The sequence below is a fragment of the Lissotriton helveticus genome, chromosome 6 (genome assembly GCF_964261635.1).
Source record: "Lissotriton helveticus chromosome 6, aLisHel1.1, whole genome shotgun sequence".
NCBI classification, from domain to species: domain Eukaryota; kingdom Metazoa; phylum Chordata; class Amphibia; order Caudata; family Salamandridae; genus Lissotriton; species Lissotriton helveticus.
In genome coordinates, this window is record NC_136067.1 from 773059489 (window position 1) to 773082926 (window position 23438).

The following is a 23438-nucleotide window of genomic DNA, read 5'->3' on the forward strand; positions in this document are numbered from 1 at the left end:
TGCACCAGAAGATGGCCACATCCCACTCACTGAGTGAGGAACAGACAGCAAAGAGATGTAACATGGACCAATCCATGCACCAGAGGATGGGCACCTCCCACTCACTGAGGGAGGAACAGACTGCAAAGAGAAGTAAGGGGGACCCATCCATGCACCAGAGGATGGGCACATCCCACTCACTGAGGGAGGAACAGACAGCAAAGGGATGTACCGGGGACCAAGCCATGCGCCAGAGGATGGGCTAATCCCACTCACTGAGGGAGGAACAGACAGCAAAGGGATGTACCGGGGACCAAGCCATGCGCTAGAGGATGGGCACATCCCACTCACTGAGAGAGAAACGGAAAGCAAAGAGATGTACCAGGGACCAAGCCAGAGGATGGGCACACCCCACTCACTGAGGGAGGAACAGACAGCAAAGGGATGTACCGGAGACCAAGCCATGCGCCAGAGGATGGGCTAATCCCACTCACTGAGGGAGGAACAGACAGCAAAGGGATGTACCGGGGACCAAGCCATGCGCCAGAGGATGGGCACATCCCACTCACTGAGAGAGAAACGGACAGCAAAGAGATGTACCAGGGACCAAGCCAGAGGATGGGCACATCCCACTCACTGAGAGAGGAACAGACAGCAAAGGTATGTACCGGGGACCAAGCCATGCGGATGGACACATCCCACTCACTGAGAGAGGAACAGACAGCAAAGGGTGGTACCCGGGACCACGCCATGCGCCAGAGGATGGGCACATCCCACTCACTGAGAGAGGGACAGACAGCAAAGGAATGAATCCCGGGGACCAAGCCATGCACCAGAGGAGGAGCACATCCCACTTACGGAGAAAGGAACAGACAGCAAAGGGATATCACGGGGACCAAGCCATGCACCAGAGGAGGGACACATCCCACTCACTGAGCGAGGAACAGACAGCAAAGGGATGTACCGGGGACCAAGCCATGCACCAGAGAATGGCCACATCCCACTCACTGAGAGCGGAACAGACAGGAAAGGGATGTACCGGGAACCAAGCCATGCACCAGAGATGGGGCACATCCCACTCACTGAGAGAGGAACAGAGAGCAAGTGGATGTAACGGGGACCAAGCCATGCGCCAGACGATGGGCACATTCCACTCACTGAGAGAGGAAAAGACGGCAAAGGGATGTAACGAGAACCAAGACATGCGCCAGAGGGTGGGAACATCCCACTCACTGAGAGAGGGACAGACAGCAAAGGGATGAATCCCGGGGACCAAGCCATGCACCAGAGGAAGAGCACATCCCACTTACGGAGAAAGGAACACGGCAAAGGGATGTACCGGGGACCAAGCCATGCACCAGAGGAGGGACACATCCCACTCACTAAGCGAGGAAGAGACAGCAAAGGGATGTAACGGGGACCAAGCCATTCATCAGAGGTTGGGCACATCCCACTCACTGAGAGAGGAACAGACAGCAAAGGGATGTAACGGGGACCAAGCCATGCACCAGAGGAAGGGCACATCCCACTCACTGAGAGAGGAACAGACAGCAAAGGGATGTACCGGGGACCAAGCCATGCACCAGAGATGGGGCACATCCTACTCACTGAGGGAGGAACAGACAGCAAAGGGATGTACCGGGGACCAAGCCAAGAGCCAGAGGATGGGCAGATCCCACTCACTGAGAGAGGAACAGACAGCAAAGGGATGTACCGGGGACCAGCCATTCATCAGAGGTTGGGCACAACCCACTCACTGAGAGAGGAACAGACAGCAAAGGGATGTACCGGGGACCAAGCCATGTACCAGAGAATGGGCACATCCCATTCACTGAGAGAGGAACAGCCAGCAAAGAGATGTACCGGGGACCAAGCCATGCACCAGAGAATGGGCACATCCCACTCACTGAGAGAGGAACAGACAGCAAAGGGATGTACCGGGAACCAAGCCATGCGCCAGAGGATGGGCACATCCCACTCACTGAGGGAGGAACAAACAGCAAAGGCATGTACTGAGGACCAAGCCATGCACCAGAGGAAGGGCACATCCCACTCACTGAGAGAGGAACAGACAGCAAAGGGATGTACCGGGGACCAAGCCATGCACCAGAGGATGGGCACTTCGCACTCACTGAGAGCGGAACAGACAACAAAGGGATGTTGTCAGACTGATGCTACTAATTGTTGTCTACCAGGGTGTCTCTAATCGCTACGCTGTTGAATTGTGCTACCATTGGGGAGAGGCTACACCCAGGCTTGGGAAATACTGTCACCAGTGACACCCTCTGTTTTGTCAGCTACACTGCAAGCAAGAAGGCCTGGTATGGACGCCTGCATCCATCGTCCCCAAAATCCATGCCTCGTGAGGTAGTGTTGGCTGCTTTGCTATTTAGCAACAGCAACTACAGTGCAACTCTCTATCAGCCAAAATATGATTATTTACTAATTACTGGATAAGTCACCCTACAAAATGACGCAAGCCACACCCGCCCGTGCAGCACAGGTCACCTGCAACAAATACGGCCACTGAAAATGCTGTGTGGCACGCCAGTGAGCGGTCATAAAATATTTATAAACCTAAACCTGTGTTATCCTAAAAGAACGAGGAGATCCAGAAAAATACATTTCCTGGACTAACATCGTGTCTGACAACCAACTCTATGAAAGGCAGAATACAAGTGTAAACCTTTGCTTTGCGGATTTAAGGTGTCGCCACCTTCAGAACTACAAACATATTTTCTTTACAGAATGTGTCCTAAAATATTGAATGAATTGTGAATATTTCCTGAAAGAGAAAAAAGCTTCATAAACAGTACTGGAAAAACAAAATAAAACGTGAAATACATTTATGAATGACAAACTTTCAAAACACAAATATACATAAAGCACTATAAATATGTTTAAAAAAAGAATCAGTACATTTTTGAGAACAAACTTTTGATGAAAAGAGTTTTTTAATTGTATTATTTTGTGTTTTTTATATGTTTTGTTAGGATAAATTATGTTGCACTGAAAAAAACTATACATTGAAATAAATTGTGTATTCTGTATATATGAACAAATGGTTTTAATTAGAAAGAAATAATAAACTAGATACATCTAAAATGTTATGCTTTTGATTCGAACTTTGTATGTGGTGGGCTGTTGGTATAATTGACTAGACTAAATGGTATTGTTTATCTGAAAATTCAAATACACAGAAAGGAATCTCTTTTTTAGTTGCATTTTTGAGAACAAGTCACACATATATATTTACTACATTTCAGAGGGCGCTAACTTCATTCAAAATCCTTTCTACACTCTAGGAGCTCACAAGTAAGAAAGTTGCTGGACTGACATATGCATCATTAGACCCGTACAAGGGTCAGGAAAAGATACTGGGGCTTATTTACAAGCCCCTTGCACCGCTGGTGTGTCACTTTTTGTGTGTTCTTTTGAAAAATAGCTAACTAATCAACATTTTCCTTAATATGTTTGAATGAGTAGCCAGTCATGTCAAATCTACAGTAAGTTGAATAATGGTGTTTAATGCTCGTATGGCTATACCACAAGGCAAAAGAGATAATCATTTATGTACAATATGTTGCGAAAGATGTCCGAATATATAGGGTCTGTTTTAGGGTTTGATGGACAGTTCTCCATCCGTCAGGGTGGCGGAGAACATAAACTCCTTTAACTTGAAAGACTATCTTTCAAATTTAGAGATGATCGCTGGCCCAATACTCATCTCTGTACAAAATGTTTGATGGACGTCAACTGTCGCTTTTAATGATGTTCATAAAACCATTCCAAAGTTTTTTATTTTTCTGAAACTACCTCCCAAAGCTGGAGATTGTTTCCGATAAAAATTAAACAACTGACCCTCACACTGTGGGATTTTTCCCCAGGGTATGGTGGGAGGGGGGGGGGGGTCACTTGCCACCTGGGTTTTTCCTAGTGGTGACAGACAGGGAAAATAAAACTTTACACCATAGATAGGGCAGGCAGTGTAATATCCTTCCTCCCACCGCCCATACGTCATCAGACCGTTGGAGAAAGAACAGAGCCAATGGAGGACTCTGTTGTTGGAAAACTTAAGGGCCATTTGTCTCTAAACTGAAGGTTTGGCAACAGGATACTCACTTTTGTGATGGCTTACCTTGTCCGTCAAACTCTAAATTGGGCTCAAAGTCTGGCAATATGATGACATGGACAGAATTAAATGGAAGAATACACTCTTCGAGGTTACTCACCTGCATTACTTTGCCATCTTTTCCTCTGTACAGCGTATACAGCTGGTACGCTCTAACCTCATGTGGTGGAACAGGAGATGAGCCACGATGCCTGCTTCTCCTTTTCGAATGATGGCCATTCTGTGAGGGGCCAGGAAGATTCTGTTGATCTGCAGGGCAGGTGGGATCAGAGAGGGCTGACGTCTGAAAAAAAGAATATTCAAACCATAAATACAAAATACTCTCTTGAGAAGATTCAACCAATTGTTGCGAAGTAACTAGTATGCCATTTATTGGCATCTTTATTTCACAACCCAACATTAATAGCAAAATTGAAATGAGAAAGTACATCCAGCAACTACACTGTTCCACTATTCAAAACTCGACTGAGTGCTTGGAAGCGAGTCTAAGAAAATATGACTATACCACTGAGACTAGAAATATTACCCATCAGCACCATGTGGTCGTGAGAATTCAATTTAAGGTCCTTTGAATTACAAATTTGTCTCATATTAAAACTGCACATTCATCAACACACCTAGCCAAGATCCCTAGGATTAAGAGAACAGAGGCTCATGACCATTCCCAAAATTCAATTAGTCATTAGGGGTACCAGTGTCTGTCACAAATTGTTGCAAAATGATGGAATGCCTTCTTCAGGCAATTCATAGCATTTTCGCCCACCTTAACTTTCATAATGCAACCAACCTTCACTTGTTCACACCTCACAGTGCTTAATGTTCACAAGAATAAGTGCAGGTGGCCTCTGCTCAGAAACCCACGGCCGGCAAAGGCGCACCCTTTACCCATCAATCAATCAGGCTGCACTTGTATAGCATGGCTTATCACCCGGAAGGGAATCCGGGTGCTGTGCTGCACGTATCAGTCGAAAAGCCAGGTCTTGAGTCCCTTCCTGAAGTGAGTCAACGAGGGTGCCGTACCAAGGTGAGGGGAAGAGGTGTTCCAGGACTTGGAGGCATGGTGGGAGAAGGAGCATTCTCCGGTGTGGCAGCGGCAGATTCATAGTAGCTGAGCGAGGTGAGCAGAGCTTACTGTGAGGTAGGTGGAATTCAGGCAGTAGTTTATGTAGGCGGGTCCTTGATCGTGGAGGACATTGTAGGTATGGGCTAGGAGCTTGAATTGGCATTTCAACTGGATGGGCTGCCAGTGGAGGTCAGTGTTTGGTGACAGGGGTTCTCTTGGGCAGGTTGAGGATCCGCATGACTGCTGTGTTCTGGATCGTCTGGAGACTTCTCATGAGTTCGGTGGTGGTGCTCACATATAGTGTGTTGCCGTAGTCCAGTCGGCTGTTGATGTCACAGTTTTCCTGGTGCTGATGGGGAGCCACTTGACGATTTTGTGAAGCATGCAGTGGGTGTGGAAGCAGGATTAGGAGACAGCTTTGACTTGGCATTTCATGGAGAGTTCGCTGTCCAGGATGATGCTGAGGTTGTGGGTGTGGTTTTTCGGAGTCGGGGTGGGTCCGAGTTCTGATGGCCACCGGGAGTCGTTCCAGAGAGGTGTGTCTGCCGAAGATGGGTAATTCCATTTTGTCTGTGTTCACCTTCAGGCTGTTGTTCTTCAACCAGGCTGAGACGTTCTTCATATAGTTGTGGAAGTTGGTCTTCATTGTGGTCGGGTTCGCAGAGAACTAGAGGACTAGCTGGGTGTCGGTGTGGGACACTATGATGATGTCGTGGGTTTTGACAATGTCTCTGATGGGTGTCATGTAGATGTTGAGGATGTCCTGCTTTGTGGGTGGGGTCTGTGACCAGCTGCTTCAGACTGATGTTGTGCAGTCGTTCCAGGAGGTCAGTGAAGTTGGTGTCAATGGGAGAGTCAAGATAAAAGTTGAGGTCTCCCAGGAAGACGTAGTGTTCGGATTCGATGGTGAGCGGGGTGATGAATTCAGCGATGGAGTCGCTGAGGCTGGTTCGCGATCCTAATGGTCTGTAGAAGAGGGTACCTTTGATGGTGGTTTTGTCATCAGTGCAGAGCTGAAAGCTCGTGTTCCATGATCGGTGTGGTCACCTCGTCGGTGATGGTGCAGATAATTTGATTTGATTTGAGTTGGATTTCTAAAGCGCGTAGCTACCCGTGGGCGTCCCAGCGCTGTCACTCGCTATGCTAGATCCAGGCAAAGTTTTCAGGGGAAAAGCCAAGTCTTCAGTAGCCTACGAAAGACTAGTAGGTTAGTTTCTCTACGAGTATTGAGAGGTACGGCATTCCATAACTTGGAGGCATTGTAAGAGAAAAGATGGCCCCCTGAGCGCGCCCTTTTTATTCTGGGGACGCTGGCCAGGGAAAGGGTGTTGGATCTAAGCTGCCTATTGCCGTTGTGTGGTATAATAAGAGAGGACAAAATCGGGAGGCCTTTGCCGTGGAAGATCTTATGAGAGATGCAGAGGGTTTTAAAGATAATTCTTTCTTGGATTGGGAGCCAATGTAAGAGTTTGAGGGCGGGTTTTGCTGAACATCTTGGCTTCGTCCCGCTAAGGAGCCTAGCTGCTGCATTCTGGACATGTTGGAGCTTGTTAGTGACCAGTTTTGGGGCCCCCAGCAACAGGGCGTTTCCATAGTCCAATCTTGAGATGATAAGGCCCTGAATGAAAAGTTTCTTGGACTGGGGCGGAATGCACAGAAGACCAAGGCATGTTCCAGCAGTTTTCATAGCTTGCGTCTTGAAACTAAGGTCCTGGTCGAGCCATATACCAAGACTCTTTATTTCCTTTTTTGGGGAGGGGGTTGTTCCCATACAGGTTGGCCACAAAAGCCTAGTGGGGAGTTTGGAAGGCTCACCCAGTAGTAAAATCTCTGTTTTCTCCCCATTAAGTTTTAGGAGAGAATCGCTCATCCATTTTGATATGTCCTGGAGGCAAGCGGCTAAGTTGTTCAGGCATTGGGCCGACTGATTTAAAGCGACAACAAGTTGAGTGTCGTCGGCATACATGACTACCTTCATGCCGAAAGGTGCCACGATTTCTTCCAAGGGAGACATGTACACATTAAAAAGTGTGGGGCTCAGGGAGGAGCCCTGAGGAACCCTGCACTGAAGGGGCATAGCTCTGGAGTGTACACATCCATCAGCCACCTCAAATGTTCTATGATCCAAAAAAGATTTAAGCCAAGCCAGGGCAGGGCCAGTAACTCCGACCCTACTTAATCAGTGGACAAGAGTGGCATGATCCACCGTGTCGAATGCCGCACTAAGGTCCAGGAGGATCACTGCCACTGATCCTCCTGCATCCAAGATGGTTCTTGCTTCTTCGACCACTGCAATGAGGGCGGTGTCTGTGCCCTGTCCTGGTCTGAATCCAGTTTGGGAGAGGCGCAGAAGACAGTTTAACTCCAGATAAGAGGAGAGCTGATGATTAACAAACTTTTCAGCTACCTTGCTGACTCCAGGTATGAGTGAGATTGGTCTGTAGTTGGCCAGGTCTAGGGGTGTCAAGATGGGATTTTTTTAAAGTGCTCTCTAACAGTTGCCCTTTTCCAATTAGGAGGGACAATGCCTTGGTTAAGGGAGGAATTTATTAAATTGACAAGGAGGGGGGTCACCGTGGAGGTTACCAGTTTTAATTTATTAATGGGGGCTGGATCTGTTGGTGCTCCACTCTTGATTGAGTTTAGAGTCACAAGAAACGTCTCCTTAGTGAGCTGGGATAAAGACTCCAGACAGGGAGTGTCCGTTGCCAGCGCGGGGGAGAGTAAGTCTGAAGAAATGTTGGGGATGGGAAGGGTTTTTAATATGGCCAGAATCTTAGAGGGAAAAAACTCGGCTAACTGACTACATCTTGGACCGAGGGGGTCAGCAATCGGTTGTGGTTCTGGGACTTTCATCAGTGATCTGATGATGCGATAGGTTTCCCTTGGGGAGTTTGCCGCCGCTTGAATTTTTTCTTCGAAGAAGGCGGCTTGGGTATTTTTTATGATGGATTTATAAAGCTTCATGGCTGCTTTGTATTCTACTTTACTCTTGGCCGACCAGTCCTTCCTCCATAAGCGTTCAAGCTTTTTACATTGTTTCCTTAGTTCGCGCAACTCTGTTGTGAACCAGGGAGATTTAAATGTTCCCTTTTTAGTGGGGAGAAGTTTTATTTGGCATTTCTCGATCCAGGTATGGAATTGCTGGTCCTCTAGGGCAGGATCTGGTTCAAGGGTTAGAATAGTAGTTTCAAGTTGGTGTGTCCAGGCTTCTATATCTAGTTTTGCCCATGGGCGGGAAGGGACCTGGGGAGGGGATCTACCTAACGATTTGGTATGAATTTGGCACTTGAAGGGGATCAAGTAATGATCTGACCAGGGGATAGGAAGGGGGTCCTCTACAACTAAATCCGGGATATTCGAAAAAATAGGGTCCAGGAGATGGCCTTTAATATGGGTGGGCCGATGGTTTTTCAGGTGAAGACTATAAGAGGCCAAGTCTGACAGTATCTCTTCCGGCACCTTCTCTGTCTGGTCATCAAAATGAATGTTTAGATCTCCCAAGATGGTGAAATTTGGGGATAAACAGGCACAGGTGGTGACGGCTTCCAGCAGAGAGCTTGGAAACTGTCCTTGTGCTCCTGGAGGACGGTATACAAGAATACCCAGGAACGATTTTTGCGGGGAAAGTTGAATAGAGAAATGTATATTTTCACAGTCCTGGACCGGGCTGTCCATGAGGCGACAGGACAGGTGATTTTTATAAATAATCGCCACTCCCCCTCCTATTCCAGAGGGTCTATCGTGATGTTGGATTAGATAGCCTGGTGGGAGTGTTTGAACTATGCCTGGATCTGATGCTGAGGATAACCAGGTTTCTGTAAGAAACAGCGCCTCTAGCTCTTGCTCTTGAAGGAGCAAATGTATTTCTATCCCATGTTTGGGTAGGGACCTACAGTTAAGTAGGGCCATCTTAGCCCAATGTTTCAATGATGTGGTTGAGGATGCTACGGTATACGCACAATGTAAACAGTTCACCTGTCGTTCTTCTGGGGAGAGAGAATGGAAACACGATGTGGAGGCAGTTTTCCTGAGCTGCAGAAGAGTTTCGAGTGCGTAAATAGTGGGGGGCAAGGGAGGTTTTACATAAAGCCTAGGCCCATGGCCCGGTCTGGCGCAGACGGGCTCGCCTTTGGCGCGCAGTCGGCGCGCCCGCTGCGCTCGTCCGCTGCGCTTCCTAGGGAGAGGGGCCATTTATGCTGAGGCTTGGCGGGAGGGGCGAGCACTAGTCTGCCGACCCACTCCTCAACCAAGATGGCATCCCCAACTGACTGCAGCACCAACTCGTCTGCGGCGGTGTGGGAGAGGCGTGAGGCGCGTGGGGGTGAGTGCGGGACTAAGCGCACCAAGAATTCTATTTTAAAACTGTTTTTCAAAACAAAATAACACAAAAGAAATTACAGTGATAAGTTTTTAAAAACACGAAGTATCTCCCCGGCTTCCGCCTCAGGGATTCTAGCAGCAAGTCTTTATGTACAATGGCAATTCCAGCCCGTGTCTGTTGGTGCGGTGTTTCATCTTGTAGCCAATGGGTGTTGCGGTGGCAATGTACAGGGTGGAAGCGGAGGAGAGCAAGGTCTGTCATAAAGGTCACATCAGGGCGAGGGTGGAGATGGTGTCCCAGAATTTGGTGGTGTGCTTACAGAGTGACCTGGTGTGTTTCAGGAGGCATCTGAGTTGATTTTGGGAGGTCTCGGGTGATGGGGATGGCGTGGCGCTGGTTGCTGCGATGGCGGTCAGCCCTAGGGTAGAGGTGAATTGGCAGTGGATGCAGGAGAATGGAGTGAGACGACGTGAGGCAGCAGTTGTTGTTGCGTTCCGGGTCCAAGGCACAGAGATCTGCAGCGGAGTACCTGTGGGGGATCCGATGGTCGGGGTTCCTGGCCCTGGACGCGGTCCAGGAGCGGACAGGCTCAGACAGGCAAAACAGCATCCATAAGTAGTCCTGGGAGGTGGGAGGGGCTGACCAGTAAGCCTGAGTGCGAGGCATGGGGAAAACCTGAGGGGAGCTGGAGCCTGGGGAAACGGTGGCCAGGGACGGGGCTGCGGATGGAGAGAGGGAAAGTAACCAAGAAGACAAAGTAAGCAGAAAATAAAGCAAATATAAGAAGAAAATAAAACAAACACGCCCAAAAGTGATCCACGGAGCACTTAGGAGCCCAAATGAGAAGATTTCCAATAGAACAGCGGCTCCATGACATCACCAGCAGCAGTCTCGAACTGGCGCCTCTAGGGGTTTGGTACAGCTGCGCTGTCAGGGAGAGCCAGTCAACTGCGGCAGCTGTGGAGAGGAAGCTGCTGACTGGGGGAAAAGGGCTGCTCACAGGGGCCCCGTAGCCCACTTTTGGAGTCAGAATATTGTATGTTGAGCTCAGTTGTGTCTTATTTAGCATTTGTGGTGCTATCAACTGGGAATTTAAGTCAAAGGGAAATCCCTGGACTGTATATTATATGTACCGTATCTTTTCTCTGCGTACATTCACCTCAGTCAAGCCTTACCATTTTCATACATTATCAAACCAACACAAAAATATGACGTTTACAATCTTTGTGACTTTATTAAAAACTTTTGTACTACAAGTTAAAAACAGACTTGTGTCTGTGAGACATTAAAACAATTGGTAATGCAGTTGTATCAACTCAAATACATGTCAATATATACATGTGCAAATTACAGCGGCGAAAAAAGTACATTCCTATAAATCAGAACGAAATAAATACAAACAATAATCGTCAAAATTGCACCCAATATATGCTGCTAAATTGCATGGAGTAAACCTCTTCCCCACCCTAGGTTGAACTTATTCCTTATTCTTGTTTAAACCTGACCCAGAATCCTCTTATAGATGTCACACATAGATATACATTTGATGATAAAGATCAATTTAGCAGCATATATTGGGTGCAATTTTGACGATTATTGTTTGTATTTATTTCGTTCTGATTTATAGGAATGTACTTTTTTCGCCGCTGTAAGTTGCACATGTATATATTGACATGTATTTGAGTTGATACAACTGCATTACCAATTGTTTTAATGTCTCACAGACACAAGTCTGTTTTTAACTTGTAGTACAAAAGTTTTTAATAAAGTCACAAAGATTGTAAACGTCATATTTTTGTGTTGGTTTGATAATGTATGAAAATGGTAAGGCTTGACTGAGGTGAATGTACGCAGAGAAAAGATACGGTACATATAATATACAGTCCAGGGATTTCCCTTTGACTTAAATTGTCGTTAGTACCCTGTTCCCTGGAACTCAGTGGGGTCTTCTCTTCCTTGTGAAATCGCTATCAACTGGGAACCCTTTTCCGTTTTAGGTTCCTGTACTGACTCAACATGATTAAGTACTGTGAAATGGGTTTGGTGATAAAACCTGGCACTTGGTAGCAGTCCTAGAGTGACAAAAACACCACTGTGCTACTCTAAATTGCCACATCCTAAACAATTGGCTTGTTCACTTTAAAGAGGCTAATGAATACTGGGGCAGGCTGACCCAATAAAAATCGTCCATGGTCTACTGAGGTCATACCTATGGTCGGCCCGACCCCAAGACCACCCTCAGAGGAACACTCATCTACAGACCACCGGGTCCACGCCAACAATTCAGCGAATCCATCGCCGACTTTGTCAGCACGCACGCCCTCGCCACCACAGACTACATCCTCCTGCAGTACCTGAACTTCCACCTGGAGAACAACAACAACAACAACAACACCACCACCCTGCTCGACAACCTCTCCAACTTCGGACTGAAGCAACTAGTGAACACCCCGACCCAGCACGCAGGCCACACGCTGGACCTCATCTTCTCCGCCAGCACCAACGTCACGGTCAGCCACACCACCACTCTCCACTGGACCGACCACCGATGCATCCACTTCTCTTACAAGAAACTCAATGCACACATCCAACCGCCGCAGATCCCCCGAAGATGCTGGAGCAAAGTCACCACTGACCAGCTAACCGCCTCCCTCGCCTAGTGCCCCCCGGCCAACTCTTCGGACACCAACACCGCCTCCCGAAACATCACACAGTGGATGAGCAACTGCGCCGACACCCTCGCCCCTATCCAGAACCCTCCGAACAAGCACAACAGCAGGAGAACCACCTGGTTCACCACAGACCTCAAGGACTCCAAAAAATCCCGCCGAACTCTAGAGAAAGCCTGGCGCCAAGAACGGACTGGGGAAAACCTCGAGGCCCTTAAGACCGCCACACGCAGACACCACCAGCTCACCAGCATCGCCAAGAGAACGGCCTTCAGAGAGCGCATAGACAACAACGCACACAACAGCAAGGAGCTCTTCAGCATCGTGAAGGAACTCTCCAACCCAAGCTCCAACTCCAACGACATACCCCCCTCACAGGACCTCTGCGACTCCCTTGCAGTCTTCTTCCACCGCAAGATCGCCGACATAAATGACAGCTTCGCAAACCAGATGCCTCCACCAGCCACAGAACCAACGCCCCCCACCGCCCTCCTCAGTCGCTGGACCCCGGTCAACACCGAAGAAGTCACCCAGATCATGAACACCATCCACTCCGGCTCTCCATCCGACCCCTGCCCTCACCACAGCTTCAACAAAGCAGACACCATCATCGCACCCCACCTCAGAGACATCATCAACAGCTCCTTCGAATCTGCCACCTACCCTGAGAGTTGGAAACACGCTGAAATCAACGCCCTCCTTAAGAAGCAGACCCCCAAGGACCTTAAGAATTTACGGCCCATCTCCCTGCTCCCCTTCCCAGCGAAGGTCACCGAGAAAGCAGTCAACAAGCAACTGACCAACTTCCTCGAAACCAACGGCTCCCTTGACCCATCCCAGTCTGGCTTCCACAGCAACCAAGCACCGAGACCGCTCACATCGCCGCCACCGACAACATCAGAACCCTCCTCGACAACGGAGAAACCACAGCCCTCATCCTCCTAGACCTCTCAGCTGCCTTCGACACGGTCTGCCACCGCACCCTAAAAACACGTCTTCACAACACAGGGATCCAGGGAAAGGCCCTGGACTGGATCTCCTCCTTCCTCACCGACAGAACCTAGAGAGTCCGCCTACCCCCGTTCCACTCAGAGGCCACCAAGATCATCTGCGGCGTACCCCAAGGCTCATCACTCAGCCCGACGCTCTTCAACATCTAAATGAGCCCCCTCGCCGACATCGTCCGCGCACACGACCTCAACATCATCTCCTACGCCGATGACACCCCGCTGATCCTCTACCTGACCAAAGACCCAGTCACCGCCAAATCCAACTTCCAAGAAGGAATGAGGGCCGTCGCCGAATGGATGAAGATCAGCTGCTGAAACTGAACACGGACAAGATGGAGGTCCTCATCCTTGGACCATCCCCCTCCGCCTGGAAGGACTCCTGGTGGCCCGCAGCCCTGGGCATAGCACCGACTCCCACCGACCACGCACATAACCTTGGGTTCGTCCTGGACTCATCGCTCACTATGACCAAGCAAGTCAACGCCATCTCCTCCTCCTGCTTCAACACCCTACGCATGCTACGAAAGATCTTCAAATGGATCCCCACGGAAACAAGAAGGACTGTCAGCCAAGCCCTCGTCACAAGCCGGCTCGACTATGGCAATGCACTCTATGCAGGGACAACGGCCAAGCTACAGAAAAGACTACAACGCATACAGAATGCCTCCGCACGCCTCATCCTGGACATACCCTGCTACAGCCACATCACCACCCACCTGAGAAACCTGCACTGGCTCCCCGTCAATAAGAGGATCACGTTTAAGCTCCTCACCCACGCACACAAAGCGCTCCACAACACCGGACCAGAATACCTCAACAAACGCCTCTCGTTCTACGCCCGACTCGCCAACTCCGCTCAGCCAGCTTTGCCCTCGCCCCCGTACCACGCACCCTCCCCCTCAGTCGTCATCTGGAAGCAGGCGACCCTGGTGGCAGAGGCTTCGCGCCTGCAGTGAACATCGAGACTGTGCCTGGTGGAATTGAACGCTGCGCCCAGCTGATTTAGAGCTGGGGCGCTGGACTTGATCCTTGTTTTAAATTGCTCCCAGCCAACAGGAGCTTAACTTTTTACTCACTTGGTCCGGGCTCGGTGGAGTGTGGGCGCCATTTTCCTTTGGGATCGCCAGGCGACCCAGCTCGGCGACACACCCACCGCGCTCCGCCCTTACTTAAACGTGCACAATGAGGAAGCGCAGCGGACGAGCGCAGCGGGCGCGACGAAGGCGCGCCGAAGTGGCGCCTAAGTCAAGCCCGTCTGCGCCCGTCCGCGGCCAACTGGGGCCTGGGGCGCGTTCTAATGCCCTGTTTTATTCTCCTGAGATATTACGTTCTTTTCAGGGGGATTGGCCTCTGCCTGTTCCTATTATTCGGCACATCTCCGCTCTGGGACTTAATCCTGTCCCTCATCAAATTATCCCTTCCCATACAATTCCTCCATCGGCCTCTGTACCTGACCCAGATCCCTTATCTGTTCTTCCCGCCCTGTCCGTTATGTTACTTAACACCAGGTCAGCTGTTAAGCACCACCAGGAATTATTCGTGCTGCTTGATACCCACCAGCCTGACATGTTGCTGTTAACAGAAACATGGTTTTGTGAGTCCTCCCTGCCTTCCCTCTTGGCCGCTCTTCCTTCATCTTATGTGGCCCTCCGTGCTGACCGGTCTGGGGGTAAGGCAGGGGGTGGTGTGGCCTTAATAGCTCGAACTGAGCACAACTTTCAACTTGTGTCCTCTTTTCCCATTATCCCTACCGAGCACCTGGTGGCTCGTTCTCTTGCTTTTTCCCCCCCACTTACCTGCTTAATTATGTACCGCCCTCCCCAGCCATCCCATTTGTTTTTACCAGCATTTCAGGACTTACTGGCCACTTTAGCCATTAATCACACCTCAGTCTTGGTATTAGGGGATTTTAATTATTGGCCCCTAGACCCTCACGAATGTTCTGCTTCCAAGCAATTTTCGGATTTTCTCCTATCCCTGAACTTTGTTCCTCATTTACAGACTCCCACACATATTCACGGCCATGTATTAGACCAGGTCTGGTCTCTCAATACCTTGGTCTCTATCATGACCGTGTCCCCCTGCCCTTGGTCTGATCATGCTCTGATTTCCTTTTCCCTTTGCCTTAAGCCGATAGCAAAAATTCCGCTTGCCAAAAACACCTGGGCGCGGAATTGGAACAGGGTAGATCTACCTGCGCTGTCCTCTTCCCTCTTGAATTCTGCACCTAATCTAGAGGGTTTACCTTCCATCTCTCAAGCCGCTGCCATCGAGACTTGGCTTGCTGGAGGCTGCGATAAGGTAGCCCCTTTTCGCCGGATATCAATCCGGAGACCTAAGGAATCCAATCGATGGTTCGGCGACGACTTAAAGAAAAAAAAGTTGACTCTCAGGCAGGCCGAGAGACAATGGAGAGGGCAGTACTGCCCCTTATTAAAAACTCACTATACGACTCTACTGAGTGATTATAAAAGGGCCATTTTAGGTGCTAAAACTGCTTATTTCTCTGCCAAAATATTGGTGGCAGAAAATAAACCAAGGGAGATCTTCTCCATTGTCCATGACTTGGCCTATTCTGATAGGGCCACTCTTAAGCCCCCTCCTACCCAGTCCCTTTGTGATTCATTAAACTTATATTTTTTGGATAAAATTAGCAACATTAAAGCCAACATTCCCCTCCCTTCTCCTACTTTTGTTGAGCCTCACCCCCCGGTTGCCCATGGCTGTCTCTCTTCTATTCCCCTGCTTACCGAAGAGGTGTTCCTCGCAATACTTCCTAAAGTTAAGTCTGGTTCCCAGGCAGATATCTGCCCAGCTCACATACTACAACAAATTTACACTACTTGCCCCAATCCACCAATTTCCTTTCTCAATAGCTTGCTGGCTCAGGGTGTGGTAATTCCAGCGCTTAAATCTGCCATCATAGTGCCCATCCTGAAGAAGCCTGGTGCGGACTCTTCCGCTCCAGTCAATTACCGCCCCATCTCTCTTTTGCCCTATTTGGGCAAGGTGTTGGAGCGACATGTAGCATCGGTTCTTAGTGCCCATGTAGAAGCCAACGGAGTCCTAGCATCTCGTCAGGCAGGTTTTCGACCTAGGCACTCCACCGAGTCCGTCGTGGTGTCGGTCCTGAACAACCTCAGGGAGGGTATGGACCAAAACAACTACCAGGCTCTGGTGCTCCTCGACCTTTCCGCCGCCTTCGACACGGTTGATCATACCATCTTACTTTCCCGTGTCGGAGCGGCGGGGGTCGGGGGCTCAGCCCTGGTTTGGCTATCATCCTTCCTGAGGGACCGCACCCAGGCGGTCCGGTTGGGGGACTTTTCAGCCACACAACTTAAGGTCACTTGTGGTGTCCCCCAGGGTTCTTCTCTATCCCCTCTTTTGTTTAATCTCTATATCTATCCTCTGATCTTTGCTCTTCAACAACTGGAGGTCACCGTTTATAATTATGCCGATGACCTCCAGCTTATCTTTTCTCTTTCTCCTTCTCCCCATTCTATTTCTAATTTTCAGACTATTATGATTTTCATCAGGGACTGGATGGACCACAACCATTTGAAACTGAACCCTGATAAAACTGAATTGGTCCTTACGGGTGGTCCCTCCAGTCCCTGGAACTCTTTATTTTGGCCTTCTTCCTTAGGATCCCCTCCCACTCCCTCTTCCTCAGTTAAAACTCTGGGTGTCAAAATCAATAGTTTACTTAATCTTCACTCACAAATTAACTCTGTTGTTTCTTCTTGCTTTCTTGTTCTTCGAACTATTCGCTCTGTTTCTCGTTTTTTTTCTCCCCCTGCACTTAAACTAATCATGTCCGCTCTGGTGATCTCCCGGCTGGACTACGCTAACGCGCTATACAACGGCATACCGGCGTATAGTTTGCGGAAGCTCCAGCTGGTTCAAAACCAGGCGGCTAGATTGGTGTATGGTCTCTCTCGTTCCCATCACTCCACTCCCTTACTGAAGGCACTACATTGGTTACCGGTTAGGGAGCGATCCCTTTTCAAAACTGGCTGCATGGTCTTCCAGGCGCGCCAGGGTACGGCTCCTGCCTTTATTTCCTCTTTGCTAAAGGAGTATACCCCTGTTCGGGAGCTCCGATCATCCTCCCAATCTCTTCTCCAGGTACCTCGCTACCGACGCAAGAAATGGGGCGGAACCAATTTCTCAATTTTGGCACCATCCTTTTGGAATTCCCTTCCCGATCACTTACGTCTGGCTAGACATTATCCCCTCTTTCGGAAAGATCTCAAGACTTTTTTGTTTACCCAGGCTTTTCCTAATAATATCTGATTCTAATTCCCCCTCATTGGCTCGTTGTTCCAACTGTTAATTTAGTTTCCATAAGCGCCAAGAAACCGCACGGTGAATGTAGCGCTATATAAATATTTTAAATTCAAATTCAAGAACAACAACAGGCGGCAGATCTTTCTCCTACCTCGTCGCCAAGACCTGGAACTCCCTCCCCACCCACCTCCGACCGACCCAAGACCTTCTCACCTTCAGGAGACCCCTCAAGACCTGGCTTTTCGAGCAGTAGCAGCACCCCCCCCCCCCCACCCTCAGCGCCTTTAAACCCTCGCGGGTGAGTAGTGCGCTCTATAAATGTACTGATTGATTGATTGCCCCTCTCAATGCAGATGAAGTGGGAAGTTATTTGCCATCATCTCCCGGGATGCCACAAATATTTGCTTACTGACACTTGGGAAGAGGTCTGTTTTCCTTGTGTTTGCTACTCGTAGGAACATCTCAAATCACACACAAAACACACCGCATGCGCACACACAGAACCAATAAGAAGCCCTGGGTCAGCAGTATTTGATGTATAAGCGCCTTCCCAAAAAGCCACATGCATGTTTCTTTCCTCAGTACCTTCTCTCTATGTTTTGTCTTCTTGCTCTTCTTCAGCTTGAGCTCAGGGGATGTAGAGCGAGGGTCGTCTTTTGGTTCTCCTTTTTTGGCTGGTGCCTGCTCACTGCTCTGAGTGTCGTCAATGGCTGAAACACTTCCCTAAAAGTAAGGTAGTCAGGCAAGTATTATAGATGGATATATGTCACAATACCAACTCCTATTTCTACTGTTACTTAAATATTCAGTTGCCAGGCAGGACCTAGATTTGTGCACATTTGTTAAAATATTACCAGCTCAGACTAGCTGTGTACTCTTCATCTATGTTTTTAGGCAGCCACCTTAGAAGTGGATATGTCACTTTACTTTGACAATAAGGATGCCTCAGAAAGTTGATATTGGAAGTAGGACATGGTCCTATGCCTGTGTTTATAACATTGTGATACAAGTTTGCCATTACACAGATATTGTTAGGAGTAATGGGGTCTCCTACTTGAAGACACAGTTGAAATATTAATGGGTCACTTTTGTAATGTGCAACGGGGTGCAGGCGGATAACTGCATGCATGCGTGTTTATGCCGGTTATACCTGTGCCGGAGGCAGGATTGAGAGTGCTTCTATATTTAGTCAGTGGTAGTAAGGTTGATGCTTTTCATTTTTTGCAAGATCTTAGTGAATAGATGGTAAGTGGCGGAAGCGGACTCTCTGCAATGATCTTGAGAGAAGCAGCATCATAAACTTGGACATAACTGTCCAGCCCAACCACTCATAACAACTTTCCTTTCCTGCTGCAAGTTTAACTTCGGGTTGCTACTTCCATCAGGTGGCAGGTCCCTTTGAGGAATTTAACTAGCTCTGAACTGCTCAACCAGGCCACAAGCGAATGCACACTTATCCAGTGCTGAGGCCACTGCAACTTGTAGCCAAACCCTCACCTATGACCTCTTTCCACAGCCACTCTCAAACTGTACAGGTATTTACCATTCTGATATGTTCCTCTGCTCCCCCCACATGTCTGTATTCATTTGTATAAAGATACCTCAAGGTATCAGTGCACCACACATAAATCAAGATGAATTAATAATTCCATATTGGACAGACGTGAAACTTTTTTAGATGCTACAATGAACATGCTACTCTCTTCATGTCTCAAAGAGTGATGAAAAAGCAGTTGTCTCACACATATTTTCCAAGTCTTCACTGGAAATGCAATGCTTGTGTTAAGCATCAGTGCTTCTAGACACTAAAAACTCTTGCAAGATGGGTGTTAAACACTTTCTATTTTTTAGAATTAGCTACACTGTATGGACGACACCCAACACTTACTGGCGGCTCAGTTATGTACCCAATATGCACTGCATATTTACTATTTCAAGACACAGATACAAGCACAAATATTCCATCTCCTCAGTGTCATACCAGTTGACCACACCGCACATCACGGTTATGAGCCTCACTCTATCACAAGGGACAGTGTTAAACTCGGCTATGACTATTTGCACATTATTTGTTTCTATTCTCTGGGCCACCACCCTGCCCAGTCTGTATTCCACAACAATGTTTGAATCAAAATTTCATTTGGTATGAAGATGCACGTCATAAACACAGTTCCAAAAAAATGTAATAGATTTAACATAGCTAACACTTATAGCTGCTCAGCAAAGGGATAGCCCGTCACACTGAGCCTGCAGAGGAGGAACACTCCCAGTGTTCCTGAGCATAAATTATACATTATACAAAGGTGCTTGTCTACCATATACCAAGTCTCTCATTTATTTCTATTGTAACTTTCCAAGATTGATTCACAAAATCCTATCCAAACCAAATAAAATCTTTATAGCACTTTTATACAAATCCCATTTGTTTATTAATTACATTCTTAAATGAGTTGTAAGGTAGTGTCAGATCCCATAACTCTTTTGCTTTCAGGTCTTTCAATGCTGCGTCGAAGGCCCACGCCCAATTATTTAAATTTGATTGTGTGCCAATTTAAATTTCTTTCCACAGCAGGTGCATAATGTGGCTTCAAATGAAGAACTTAGTAGAGACATGTATTTAATAAAAGAGCCTTTTTGTGTTTGTTGTTGGTTATTTACGCCAAATTCAAGTCGAATCTGAGTAGGCGAAGCATTCTGGTAAGATGGAACAGGAGCCAGAAAACCCTATTTTGTGCAGAGATAAGAAAAGCCCCAAACGTTCCTGGGGATGGCTTCTGTACCATAGCAAAGTGTTGGAATGAACTTGGCTTTTATTTCTGTAAGAAATGGCAGAAAGATCGGACTTTGTAATTTCCGATGTATTAACTGAAAGGCTAAGATTAGGAAAGCAATTCTTGGTTTCAATGAGTTCTGATGGAGTTGATGCGATAGCCGATCTTGTAGCCAGATGCCAACATATTTGTATGACAAACCTTGAAGAATCGACTTCCCACCCAACGACTAACTTCCCTTCTTGCTTACTTTTCTGCCAAAGACCACGACCTGAGTTTTTGTAAATTAATACCCATTTCGTTTTTGATGCAGTAGGGGTTAAGATGTTTAAGTAACATTTGGAGCCTAATCCCAGTCGGATTTATCAGGACTAAATCATTGGCGTATTGCAGTGAGGTCACTTTTCGAGAAGCCAGGCTTGGAGGATGAGAATTGGCTGTGTCTAGGTAGGTGCTTAGATCGGACAAAAAAGATTAAAAAGAATTGGCACCAAAACGCAGCCTTCCTTCAAGCCTCTCTTATTGGGATTTTACCTGCCAAGACATTGTTTTGACCAAGTTTGACCTGGGCCCAGTTATTAGAATATTAGAGCGGGTTTGCATGCAGTCAATTTGTGGGACTATTCCATTCAATCAGCGATTTCCACAATAGATTTCAGTTACGGAAAGCTTTGGAAAAATCGACAAAGCATGTATATAAGAGTTATTTTTTCAGACACATATTTGTCCATGATCATAGTGAGCGCTACCAGGTTATCTAGTGTGCTAGATGTTGGTCTAAAACCAGTATAGTTGAATGGGATTAAGTTTTTACTTTCAGACCATTCTTCCAAGTCAGCCAGTATGAGGCCTGCACATATTTTAGAATCTATGTCCATAAGAGCGATCATGCTATCTGGAGAAGAATAGGAGCCTTTCTTATATATTGGCTGGAAGATGGAGCCACACCATGAATCAGGGATTGCTTCTATAGCAAGACAAAAATTAAACAAGGTATGATAGCGACTTCCCCAGAACTCTCGATCTTCTTTGTATATGGCCCCAGTAAGACCATTTGGGCAAGCGCATCATTACCTCTGCTTTTCACAATCTTTCTTTATAATGTTACCTTGTGCAATAGTTAAAGGTTGGAGATCCTCTCCAATTTTTTCTCTGCATCAGCTCTCATGAATACAAACAAAACTCTAAGTGTGTTACAATTGTTAGGCACTGAAATCACCGTTTGCTACATGATGAGTAACTCATCCAAAACAGAGATGCTCTACTTTCCTGCTTCCAAGGCAAATGTTTCTTCTGCAATAATTGCAACGATCCCACAGAAAACTTTTACTTACTTTCTTGCCTGCCTCCACTGCCACCCTGTCCTTTCATTTTCCCTCAGACAGCCTAACTCCTTTCACCCCAGCTAGGAACCTTCGAGTACAGTTGATTTTTGGATGGAGACTTGAGAACTGGATTTCCTCCAGCACCGCAGATGCTAGGTCCCAACTACAATACGTCAAAGTTTGTCCCAGCCTCCCCTATCAGACCACTAGTCCAGTAATGAGCATTCTATTGATGAGTAAACTGCACTATTGATAAAGCTTACTAGAGTGACTTGAGTGGTACTCCTATTCCTCCTCAGCAACATCGCTGGGAGCAACGTCACTCCATAGACAATGAGCAGGCTTCGACTTGCCAATCAAAGAGCCCAATGAAAACTCCTCATCCTAGTGCTCAAAACTAGAGATGGCATAGCCACCGACAACTCGCTATGACATACGTCTTAAACATCATGTTCTGGCCCGCAATCTTCCCTCTGCCTATCAAAGCCTACTCACTGTTCACAAACTCTCTGTGCCTCTTTAAGGTTTTATTTCTTTGACCTGGGCAGACTCTACTTTTGTATTACTTACCCCATTTAACCCTTAGCTACCCCATCACTTCCACACCTCAAATTTACTATAAAAGTTGAACATCCAAGCCTTGAAAATGCAGTCAATGGACCATCATCAATACATCACTCCTCGTCCCTCACAACCCTCCGATAGTTTCCCGCTTCAATGCACCAGGAGATGACATGTACATATGGGTATGATGTAAATGTACTCTAAATGTAATTATATCTTCATACTTTTCTTTTTCACAGTCCTTACATATTAAGAGTGTATACCACCACGGAGAGATTCCCCAATAGTAAAAACTTTAAATGAATTTAAAAGCCCTTATTCTGTTTTTTTAAAGACGTCAGAACTCCTCCTCTTCCAGTCAGCGCATACTTGAGGTCGAATTTGAAAAATTCGACCCGCTGATGCAAAACACCAACTTGGTCAGTTTTCACTTGTCAGATCTATCAGAACAGAAAATCAGGCTGACATTTAAGAGCATAACACTGTCAAATAAATTGTAAGTAAATAAAGCAACAGCAGTTTCCCAGAAATTTTCATAAGTATCTGTGATTATGAAATTAGCATCAAGCCTTCTAGACTTTCACTTCTAGTTGTTCATGGGTGTTGACTAGGTTGTCCACTTAAGTGATGTAAGTTTGAAGTTCCTAACCACGCCCACCCTTGGTTTACCTTGCTCTCTGCCACCTCCTCTCTTGGCACGGACTGGGCTCGTCTTTCTTCCTTCAGTTTCTCTCTTTTTTTCCTCAGGCTTCGTCCACGACTGAAACGCTGAACCTGGGGGCAAGGGGTGAAGAAGCAGAGGAACAAAATAGTGAATAAGAAACTACATTGAGAGCGGGATGTGCTTCCGTGATGATGGCTGGATTGCTGAGGTTTGAGATGGGGATTGTCAAAGTTATGCACACAATGCACATCAGAAAACCCAAATGAACCAGGTGAGAAGACTACCAAAACAGGACTTGTCGTTTTAGTGCTATAAAGTTAATCCAGCAACTTGGGACAGCCATAGAAAATCAACATAATAACTCTATAGCTTTAAGTTAGTCTATCTGTAGAACAACCATCTGCATTCAATGGCATGTACTTTAGGGTACACATGCAATACTACGACAATACCTGTGGGGCCTTCGTCAGGAGAAGTGCCACGTCCGAGTTATTGTGTTCTCTAGCTGTCTCCAGAGGAGTGTGGCCCGCCTAAAATAGAAGAAACAGAAAACAAGGCCATCAAAATAGGTTCATCACACCATCTGGGCCGTGTAACCATCTACAGCGCATACCTGGGTTCCCTTAAACCTACTAATCTGGTTA

General features: G+C 47.3%; 1 protein-coding gene across 4 annotated transcripts in view; it reads right to left on the reverse strand.

The window, feature by feature from the left end:
- Nucleotides 1–23438, reverse strand: part of ANKRD6 (ankyrin repeat domain 6) — a 694439-nt gene that overhangs the window by 83881 nt on the left and 587120 nt on the right. For all 4 annotated transcript variants that reach the window (XM_078648269.1, XM_078648270.1, XM_078648271.1 and 1 more), the window contains 4 exons: nucleotides 23247–23324; nucleotides 22800–22904; nucleotides 18056–18193; nucleotides 4212–4394 (listed from right to left, as the gene is read on the reverse strand). In XM_078648269.1, coding sequence (XP_078504395.1) covers nucleotides 4212–4394; nucleotides 18056–18193; nucleotides 22800–22904; nucleotides 23247–23324 — 504 coding nt within the window. The remainder of the gene's footprint in view (nucleotides 1–4211; nucleotides 4395–18055; nucleotides 18194–22799; nucleotides 22905–23246; nucleotides 23325–23438) is intronic.